The 11,827-nt window shown below is 37.3% G+C and overlaps 1 protein-coding gene across 1 annotated transcript; it reads left to right on the forward strand.

Annotated features, from left to right (window-relative positions):
* Positions 1 to 73: 73 nt before the first annotated feature.
* Positions 74 to 11,821, forward strand: LOC138314074 (dnaJ homolog subfamily A member 2-like; the record flags this gene model as incomplete). The annotated part of the gene is made up of 8 exons (XM_069254263.1): positions 74 to 188; positions 473 to 608; positions 960 to 1,040; positions 1,245 to 1,378; positions 2,564 to 2,706; positions 4,116 to 4,314; positions 4,570 to 4,697; positions 11,504 to 11,821. Coding segments are annotated over 8 exons (1,128 nt in total), but the record flags the coding sequence as incomplete, so codon positions are not given.
* Positions 11,822 to 11,827: the final 6 nt, after the last annotated feature.

Consider the following 11,827-nt stretch of genomic DNA (forward strand, 5'->3'; position numbering starts at 1 on the left):
CATGCATTATATCATTACAAGTCTGTTACATTACTTAGTTGTTGATGTTTAGTTATTATATTTTTTTTTCTAGTTTAAAGAAATAAGTTTTGCCTATGAAGTTCTTTCTAATCCTGAGAAAAGGGAAACCTATGACAGGTTTGGGCTTCAAGGACTTAAAGAAGGAGGTGGAGGTGGCGGTGCTGGAGGTAAAATGAATATCATAACTGCCATCGGTTTCTGTTCAACTTAATGATAAGAATATTTTGGAATGATCAGAAATAATACCTTAGTAGTTGATAAATATTAAGTTAAGCATTATTCTGATAATTCCGTTCTTGTAGCAGATAATGTGTAGTGTCAGAATTTTATGTTGTTCCTGGACACAAATTAGAAGATATTTCCTGTTTTCAGTAGACTCTATCATATCAAGTTTGTCTTTGTTTGTCGAACCCTAAGCCGGTTTTTAGAAATAATGTTTTGTATATTACAGGTTTCTCAGACATGTTTGGAGATTTGTTTGGGGGAATGTTTGGTGGTGGTCCATTTGGTATGGGAGGAATGGGAATGGGTGGAATGGGAGGACGACGTGGTAGAAGGAAGGGCGAGGACACACTTCACCCTCTCAGGTATTTAACCGTTTAATAAATATATTTACTGTTATTCCCTGAAACATAGATTTTGTATCTTCTGTGATTTTTCAGGAAAATTGCTAATATTATTATTACCAGTAAAAAGTGGAAGGAATTATAAATTGGAGTCTCCAATTATGTGTAGATGTTTATCATGAACTGAAGTCCTGGATTTTGTTTGAATTTTTGATGGAATGTGTATTTCGAAAGTAACTTATGAATATTAATTTCAGTTCCATTTTCAAGGTAAATTTTTTCATGTTATTTATCCACTGTATCCTTAATTAGGATTTTGACAACAATAAACATCTGTAATAAGTATGCATCATTTATAACTTTCATTTTCAGAGTAACACTTGAAGACCTATATAATGGGAAAACATCCAAGTTGCAACTCAGCAAAACAGTAATTTGCACAAAATGCAATGGGTAAGTATTGTTAGTAAGACTTAGTGTCAATAATTTGGGCAGCCATAATTACAGCCTAGGCTAATTAAGAAACTAGGAAAAACAAATTGGTTCTTTTTATTTTCTATACATTGAAATATGCTAGCATTACAAAGATTCTTTTTACATTTGTTAAGAATTACTAGTGTTTTTTGAAAATTGAAGATGGGTCTCTTTTCTTTCTAGATCTGGTGGAAAAGAAGGTGCCATGCACAGATGTAGGACATGTAATGGCCGTGGTGTAAAGGTAACACTCCGACAACTTGGCCCTGGTATGGTCCAACAAATGCAATCTGTGTGTCCAGACTGTCATGGAGAAGGTAAATATTTAACTCATCATCATCAGTAGTGGTACATAGTGTTCACCATAAATTACTTGTAATTTATAAGTCACATAGGGTGATGCCACTGATATATATACACTGCCAATTATTTAGTGAAATGACTCAACATAATCTTTTATGGTTTTAAGCCCACCATCATCAGATGGTAAGCTATTCAAATCTCCTTTTGTCAGTGGTCCGTCATCAGTCAGTCTGTCTGTTAACAATTCTTGTTACCGCTATTTCTCAGAAAGTGCTAAAGGGACCTTTTCAAATTTCATCTGCAGGTTCCCCTTTGGCCCTAGTTGTGCATATTTCATTTTGGGACCGATCAGTAAACAAGATGGCCGACTGGCGGTCATCTTAGATTTTGATAGTTAAAGTTTGTTACTGCAATTTCTCAGAAAGCACTGAAGGGATCTTTCTCAAATTTCATATGTAGGTTCCCCTAGGATCCTAGTTGCGCATATTGCATTTTTGGACCGATTGGTCAACAAGATGGCCGACTGGCAGCCATCTTGGATTTTGATAGTTATCGCTTTTTGTCAGAAATTACTGAATGGATATCTCTCAAATTCCATGTGTAGGTTCCCCTTGGGCCCTAGTTGTGCATAGTACCTTCGGGACTGATCGGTCAACAAGATAGCCAAACGACCACCATCTTGGATTTTAACGCTGTTTCTCAGAAAGTAATGAAGCGATCTGTCTTAAATTTTATATGTAGTATGTTGGAAAAAGTTTGAAAAGCAGGGAATTGATCCCTCTTCCCATTGTCAGACATAGATCATTCTTCGGTGGGCGTCAAGATCCCTCGGGGATCTCTTGTATGAACATACCAGGTAATTTAGACATATTCAATTTCTGGTTTAAGGCTAACAATACCATAACACAATATTTCTAGCCTAAAATGACTGAGTATAACTAAAAATCCTGATAAGCTGCACTGAACTTAGAGGGGTTTTTCTGGCTGAATTAGGAATGAACATTTTAACCTTATTTTGAGAATAAAACGGGTGAAATGGAAAACAGAAAATAACTTAGGATCAAGGCCCCATTATCGGCCCAAAAAAAGCCCTGATAGTCTTTATTTTCTTAAATAGTCTATACACATGACCCCAAATTGGCAAAATTTGTTTTGAAAAATCATTTTTGCAGTCCGTAAAGAACTATAATTGTTTACAGGTGAGACTATTAATGAGAAGGACAAGTGTAAAGACTGTAAAGGAAAGAAAGTGGTCAATCAAACAAAGATCCTTGAGGTCAATGTGGACAAAGGCATGAAGGATAACCAGAAAATTACCTTTCGATGGGAAGGTGACCAGCTGGTATGTAATTTAATATACAACACATCATACAGTCAAACCTGCAATAGCGGACACTTCTATATAGCGGACACCTGTCCATAACGGACTGTGCTAGGAATCCCCAACAAAAATCACTATATAAATGTCATGTATATAGCGGACAGCGGACACTAAATTTAGTCCGTAAGTTGGTAAAAATTTCCATATAAGGGACACAAATAAATTTTTCGAACGTCGGTACTTTCACTCGAAAAAACATAAGCTTTCAGTAGAAGTTAGACTACATAGATATACAGTATAGTGGGCACAAAAAAAGACATTGTGTTTGAATGAAAATCACTGTATGAATTGAATGTGTATAGCAGACACTTTCTATAAAGAAAGCGAACACTTAAAATTAACCCTATAATACAAACAGCGAACATCTTATCTGAACCTGTGCATCGGTAAAACAACAAAGGAAGCCATATTGGTAATGTTCTTCTGCGTTAGTCAATTAGAGTTATTTCCCTTACGTCACCTTTTGTAACACTCTGGGGTTTGCATTATATTTGTGTTGGAATACACCATCGGGACTCGTTGGGTGTGAACCATTGTTTGTAAAGCGACTTTTTGATGTCAGCCAGTTCATGACTACATGTGTTTACATTTGTTTTGTCTGAAATAACAGAGATTCAAGACAGCGTGGACACTTTACTCAGCTCATTAACAATGTGTTTAGAACAATTACATGTACGGACCAATGAGTAGCGAAAAGATGGAATCTTCCAAGATATTGTCAACCCCAAATGGAAATTTTTGAACAAGCCCAAACATCGGTTTTCTCATTTTGTGCCACTTTTTATTTGGGATTTTACAAACACAGACGATATTATGGCTTGTTCAAAACCTTCACGAAAGGCTCTGTCCCTTGATCAACGTGTAGACAGTTAAAAATAATTGGCCAATTTACTAAATAAATAAAAGGAAATTGATGTTCTCTGTTTTATAAGAATATCTATATTAATCATGAGGCTAATCAGCCCAAATTAATATGTGATAAATATTTTTTGTAATGCATTTAATTGAATTTTATATTTGTTTCTTCTTCTTCATAGAATTTGAGTGGTTAAAGGAATCAAAATGATTTTTGTGTGTTTGATGTTGTAATAATCATGGGGCATAACTTGTCAAAACACTGACACCTGTCTATAAAGGACACTTAAGCCTTTTCCCCTTGGTGTCCTTTATACACAGGTTTGACTTTAATATGTTCTGATCTGATTAATCCCAAGTTTCAAACTGTCAACAGGGCTACATGTGCAAACATTCACTTTATTAGCACTAATGATTTATGATTTCGTTTTAGTTTTATTTTTTTCGTTTTAAGTTACTCATTAAATTTCTTTCTTTGGCTATGATATTCTCAGTCAATGTTTTGTTTGTTACAGCCCGATATGGAGCCTGGTGATGTTATAATAGTGCTGAAGCAACAGGAACACGAGCTATACACACGTGATGGAGAAAACCTCTTCTGTACTTACAACCTTAGCCTCACAGAAGCTCTCTGTGGTTTCCAGTTTACACTCAAACATTTAGATGGTAGAGATTTACTCGTCAAAAGTCCCCCTGGTGATGTCATACATCCAGGTAATCCTTTTAACTACTGGGCTATACAATAGGTCAGTTTACTGGAGGAGGTGGGGTCTACATTTTTTTCACAACAACTTTCACCAGTTGAAAAATGACTTCTTGGAAAGTTTGTGTTTCTTCCTACTCATTAGAAGAATTCATATTAACATTTGATTTCATTAGTCTGACAAACTGAAATTCTTTAAACATTGGAAAGATATCATCATTTTTGCTGTTGAATTCATTACAACTAACATGATTGCCCTGTTGTAGGAGCTGTAAAATGTATAAAAGGAGAAGGAATGCCTTTGTACAAGAGTCCATTTGACAAAGGAGACCTTTTAGTCAAGTTTGATATCACCTTCCCACCACAAAACTTCGCCCCAGAACACAAGTTACAGGTAGGAATCATTTTTGTTTCAGTATTATTTCATTTTATCAAATGCAATACCATATTTTTGCGCAAAAAGTGTGCACCTGCGTATATTGCGCAGATTTGTTTTTCAGTTTTATTTTTTTTTTGGGGGCGGGGGGGGGGGGGGGGGGGATTTACAAAAAAAAATCTCAGATTTTGTATCTTCATTGAAAATGTTTTGCATAGCCTCACGATACTCTTAACCCTTTACCATATGTAAGCGCCTTTGGACGCCTTTACCCCTTGCCACATGTAAGCGACTTTGGACGCCCCCGCACCATTTCAATGTAAGCGCCTCTGGGCGCCCTCACACGATCTGGATGCAAGCGACTCTGGACGCCATTTTGACTATCAATGTTTTGCTAGCTTCGTATCACGTGATAAAAGCGCCACCCATGTTCAGCCTTTACAATATAATTATAGACGTGACCAAATTTCTACCCAATAAAAAATCGGCACAGTGTTACTATATAAAACTCTGAATAAATTAACCGAGAAAATCACACGTGTGTTCACTGCTTCACTCATGTTACCACGGACGCCATCATGGCTTCTGTTGTTGATATTACAGTAGATATTTGTAATTATAAGTACAATGTCATGATAGTTAAATATCACAGGCCTAAAAGCATATAATCTGACAATGATTTAGACGATGTTTTATTCAATTTGACCGATCAAAAATCTGACGGTCATGAAGAACGATGAGGTCCCGTACTATCGCCATTACTTGACGCCGTGTTGGAATGGACTGGCAAGTTTACAGCCGTGAGTGTTGATAATTTTGTTAGAAACTTGTTGTCAAAACTTCAATAAACCTTTAATATACTTCAAGTAAAGTTGATAGATTATTTTCTTGCATTTTTCAACGGCAAATAATGTACAAACATCCCACAACAAACACAAAACTCAGAACGATAGAAAGTGAAAGTAGCGGTGAATGGGGTGTGAACCGGCAGGAACAAAGAAGAAATAACAGTGTTTTTCAGAGCAAATATATTGACTGAGCCATGATTCAGATATATATTAGTTTGTTTACGATATTTCAAGTAATTTGTGCAAATTTTTTTCTAAAAGTTATAAAAAATCGGCAATATTTTGAGTATTTCCGACAGAGAAAATCAACCATTTTCTGACCTGTAAGGCCAAAAAAAATTAATTGTTAGTTTCTCAGGCCACTTTTTTAAAAAGTCAGTGCAGGCGGCGGGAATATTTTTTATTTCTCTGAAAACAAATGCGGCAGATAACATTTTATTTTTTTCTCACTTGAAGGACATGAAAATCAATGAAAACATGTGTAGAAAATGTAAATTCTTACTCAGTCTTTACACCCGGTCCACCCCAACTGCGAATGATAAATATTATGAAGTTCCTTACCGTCAATCGATTGATTTGTAACACAGCGAGAAATTCTGTACCGTGTAGCGATAAACGCTAACACTCTACCGACACAACGTGGCTATTTTTAGACTCGAGTACTGTCGCCAAATCCACAGGTAAATCGCGGGGGCGCTCTGGCTACATCAGCTATACCAAACACAATCGTAAATGTTACAAATACCGTAAAAATCTTGTGTTACTTACACACCAGTGTACTTTGCACATGTATTTTTTCTTATGGCTTTAAATACTGAAAAAAATCTACTATCGGTATATTTTGCGCATTCAAATTTTGGGGGGAAAACGATGTCCGGGGAACCACAAATTCAGTGTTATAAAGGTGGTAATTTCATTGCAAAACATTCACAATAAATGCTTGACAACTTGCACAAAAAGTGTTGTATTTAGAAGAAATAACATAATATAATTGCACTGTGCTTGTTTTCTTTTATTGGCCACCGTAACTGAAACAGTGAAATATATCTTGCAGAACATGTCAAAAACATTGGCAGTCCGCCGTATTCGATCCGTACACATGTCAATGTCTGGAGATATTACACATGAATAGTTATCAGAACTATTTGAAAATATTATAATTTAGTTACTTTAATATTGCCACAATAAGTTTTAAGTGTGTTTGAGATCATTAACAAACTTTAAAGAGCATTCCGATAGCATTTACGTTGGCTTGCAATAATCACATCGTGAGTGAACTCACTATCTGTACGGCACCAGATCCAAGCTGATGGCTAATTATATATAACAGTACGGTTAAAATGCCACTAACCTTCTAGCTTGTCAGTTTTGCTGTAATAATATTACAAAACCACTTATTGAAAATCCTAAATATAGGACAGTTTAGGACTCGTCTTATAAATCCCACGTGTGTTTTGACTTTTTGCACACGGCCTGCAGCCGGGACATGTTATGGCGGTTCCCTACGTAATGAGCATAGCTAGATCTATAAGGAGTTTCATATGCAGTTTTACTAGAAATATGAAGATTTGTTAAAATATCTAAAATAAAGAAATACTAGTCAAGTGAATTTTTATGCAATTTGAAGAATATTTGTTTTGTTTTTAAGTAGATACAGACGCATTGTTGATGATATATAGATCGGTTAAGCTAACTAGCCATTCAGTTTCGTTAAGCGATGAGAGGCCCGAGCGTAGCATCCAGTACCAGTTTACCTGTGGATTTGGCGACAGTACTCGAGTCTAAAAATAGCCACGTTGTGTCGGTAGAGTGTTAGCGTTTATCGCTACACGGTACAGAATTTCTCGCTGTGTTACAAGTCAATCGATTGACGGTAAGGAACTTCATAATATTTATCATTCGCAGTTGGGGTGGACCGGGTATAAGAACAGCTTTTAAATATCTCAAATTCACTATATCCAAAGAAAACCAGTTGAAAATACATAATCCTGGGAGGAAACATTCCGTTTTGAGCAAATGCTGACATCGGCAGCCATTTTTTACCGGAAATGAAAGGTGCATACTAATATTGGAGCCAATTTTTGGGTGCGTTTTCGAATGGAAATTTCGGGCGAGTTCGAATGGAAATTTGGGGTGCGTTCGATGCGGCGGTCTTGATTTTAATTTTTAGCCCACCATCATCAGATGGTGGGCTATTCAAATCGCCTTTTGTCCGTGGTCCGTCGTCCGTCCGTCCGTCCTTCCGTCCGTCCGTCCTTCCGTCCGTCCGTCCGTCCGTCCGTCCGTCCGTTAACAATTCTTGTTACCGCTATTTCTCAGAAAGTACTGAAGGGATCTTTCTCAAATTTCATATGTAGGTTCCCCTAGGACCCTAGTTGTGCATATTGCATTTTGCGACCGATCGGTCAACAAGATGGCCGACAGGCGGCCATCTTGGATTTTGATAGTTAAAGTTTGTTACCGCTATTTCTCAAAAAGTGCTGAAGGGATCTTTCTCAAATTTCATATGTAGGTTCCCCTAGGACCCTAGTTGTGCATATTGCATTTCGGGACCAATCGGTCAACAAGATGGCCGACAGGCAGCCATCTTGGATTTTGATAGTTAAAGGTTGTTACCGCTATTTCTCAAAAAGTGCTGAAGGGATATTTCTCAAATTTCATGTACAGGTTCCCCCAGGACCCTAGTTGTGCATATTGCATTTTGGGACCGATCAGTCAACAAAGATGGCCGACAGGCGGCCATCTTGGATTTTGATAGTTAAAAGTTTGTTACCGCTATTTCTCAAAAAGAACTGAAGGGATCTTTCTCAAATTTCATATGTAGGTTCACCTAGGACCCTAGTTGTGCATATTGCATTTTGGGACCGATCAGTCAACAAGATGGCCGACAGGCGGCCATCTTGGATTTTGATAGTTTAAGTTTGTTACCGCTATTTCTTAAAAAGTGCTGAAGGGATCTTTCTCAAATTTCATATGTAGGTTCCCCTAGGACCCTAGTTGTGCATATTGCATTTTGGGACCGATCGGTGAACAAAATGGCCGACAGGCGGCCATCTTGGATTTTGATAGTTTAAGTTTGTTACCGCTATTTCTCAAAAAGTACTGAAGGGATCTTTCTCAAATTTCATATGTAGGTTCCCCTAGAACCCTAGTTGTGCATATTGCATTTTGGGACCGATCGGTGAACAAAATGGCCGACAGGCGGCCATCTTGGATTTTGATAGTTTAAGTTTGTTACCGCTATTTCTCAAAAAGTACTGAAGGGATCTTTCTCAAATTTCATATGTAGGTTCCCCTAGAACCCTAGTTGTGCATATTGCATTTTGGGACCGATCGGTGAACAAGATGACCGACCGACGGCCATCTTGGATTTTGATAGTTAAAGTTTGTTATCGCTATTTCTCAGAAAGTACTAAAGGGATCTTTCTCAAATTCCAAGCATAGTTTCCCCTTGTACCCTAGTTTGTGCTCATAGTACCTTTAAGGACTGCTCCATAATGCTTTTTGGGACTGATCGGTAAAAAAGATGGCCAACCGGCCGCCATCTTAGATTTCATTGTTGAAGTTTGTTACCACTTTTTCTTAGAAAGTACTATAGCGATCTGTCTCAAATTTTTATATGTAGTGTTTGAAAAAGTTTGAAAAGCAGGGAAAAGATCCTCTTTCCATTGTCAGACATAAATCATTCTTTGGTGGGCGCCAAGATCCCTCTGGGATCTCTTGTTAAGTTATGGCGCATAAAAAACGTTTGTGTGGGGGGTAAATGTTGATGCGGCGTGGCCTGAGAAATTGAGAAATAAATTTTTTTTGGCTTAAATGTTTTTAATAATTTTTTAAGTTCTCATATCGAATAATATTTGGAAATTATAGCACCACTGTGTAGTTTGATTCATTTTTAAGCAATTTTATTACCAAAACATTTCTCAAAAATAAACATGAAAGTGAATAAATGCAACTTAAAAAAGGTATTAACAATCCAGACTGAAAACTTCAAAAATGCCATTGAGATTATACACTTGACAGATGTTGCAACAATGTTCGTGTTGAACATTGTGTACTTTCCTCATGGAAGCCTGGTGATGCAGTCTACTAGTTTGCATGTGGTAAAGGGTTAAACCACAAAATCAAATGATTCCTTTTGTGTATCAGCGCTTCAAACAACTGTCTGGTCATTAAATTAACAAAAGATGGTAATAAGAGTATATTTTTAGCCCACCTTCATCAGATGGTTGGCTATTCAAATTGCTTTTCGTCCATGGTCAGTCCTCTGTCCGGCCGGCCATCCATCCTTCCACCTTTAACATTACCGCTATTTCTGAGGGCTGAAGGGATCTTCCTCAAATTTCATATGTATGTTCCCCTAGGGCCGCAGTTGTGCATATTGCATTTTGGGACCAATCTGAGAAAAGGCTGAAGGGATCTTCCTCAAATTTCATATGTATGTTCCCCTAGGGCCCCAGTTGTGCATATATATTCAGGGATTTCATTATCTTTTAGGGAAAGCGGTATGATTTCAATTTCAGGGGGTACTTTTCTATACCATCTATATGCTATCTAAGGTAATTTCGCCCAAATCAGGTGGTACCACAGCCAGGTTTAACCAGCAAAAAGTACCTGGTACCGCCTGGATTTTGATAGTTAAAGTTTGTTACCGCTATTTCTCAGAAAGTACTGAAGGGATCTCTCTCAAATTTCATATGTATGTTCCCCTTGGGCCCTAGTTGTGCATATTGCATTTTGGGACCAATTAGTCTACAAAATGGCCATCAGGCAGCCATCTTGGATTTGACAATTGAAGTTTGTTATCGCTATTTCTCAGAAAGGAATGAAGGGATCTCTCTCAAATTTCCTGTGCAGGTTCCCTTAGGTGCCTTCTTATACATATTACATTTTGGGACTGATCAGTCAACAAGATGGTCGACAGGCCACCATCATGAATTTTGATAATTGAAGTTTGTTACCGCTATTTCTCAGAAAGTACTGAAGCCATCTGTCTCAAATTTAATTTGTAGGTTTCCCTAGGACCATAATTGTGCATATTACATTTTTGGACCTATCGGTCAACAAGATAGCGGACAGGTAGCCATCTTGGATTTTAATAATTGAAGTTTGTTATATATCTCAGAAAGTGCTGAAAGGATCTTTCTCAAATTTCATTTGAAGTAATTGTAAAAAAAGTTTTGATGCAGAGAAAAGATCACTCTTTCCATCGTCGGACGGAGATATTCTTTGGTGGGCACCTAGATCCCTTTGGGATCTCTTGTACAGTCATACCATCATTTACAGCGCCTCAGTGTTATATAGGTAGGCTTTAGTTTCGTATCCAATTTGCTGGCTTTGTATTTCACTTCCGTAGTAAACATTTTGCAAGTTCAAAGTTTTCATATACTAGCCAAACATATTTATAAGGTAATCTGTTTAATGTGACAAATTAATTACACATTTATACATCGTTTTAAGCTCCAGATGATATTTATTTTTTCCATTTAGATTTGTAGATACCTTACTGAAGATTCATGATCGAAACATGTGTCCAGTCGTTAACTCGTGCTCCCAAACAAACTTTCAATGAATTAAAGATAGAAATTTCAAGTGATGTTACAATTTTTATATTGAATATGTGCATTGAACTTTGACTCAAAGGCCCAAGTATTTAATCATAACCCTATCACGACAACTTCTGCACTCTAGAATCTGTCGGTTGGTGATCATGACCAAGGCCATGCATATGCCTTGTACTTGGGTATAGTGCGCACCCCAACTTCTCACTTGTAAATTAAGGAAAAAAAGTGTGCACTTTACGCGCAAAAATATGGTATGTTTGCAACAAAAGAAAGTCCAATATTCCACTGATTCATATAACAATTGTTTTCTTGAGGAATACAATTATATGTCAATACACATTGAAAATCTAGAAGTCAAACTTTAGAACATTGTTTTTGTTATTTTCATGAAGAACTAATTTTTATCTTACAGAAACTGGAGAAACTTCTCCCAGCTCGGCCGAAAGTAGAAATTCCAACTGGAGAAGATGTAGAGGAAGTGAACTTGGTAGATTTGGAGGATACCAGAGGTAGTGGCCGTCGCGGTGGCAGTGAGGCATATGATGAGGACAGTGATGATGAGGGTGGTCATGGTGGACCGAGGGTTCAGTGTGCACATCAATAACGCACAGACTTTTAGTGAGATAATGTGGGAGTGAATGGATAAGAGGGAGAAATGTTAGGGAGTGAGTTGTCTGAGATGACATGTGTCAAGCAAGTCTTTGACTGCCCAGAATCAAATTTTATGACAAAAAGG

This window comes from Argopecten irradians, unplaced genomic scaffold (assembly GCF_041381155.1).
Source record: "Argopecten irradians isolate NY unplaced genomic scaffold, Ai_NY scaffold_1307, whole genome shotgun sequence".
Classification (NCBI taxonomy): domain Eukaryota; kingdom Metazoa; phylum Mollusca; class Bivalvia; order Pectinida; family Pectinidae; genus Argopecten; species Argopecten irradians.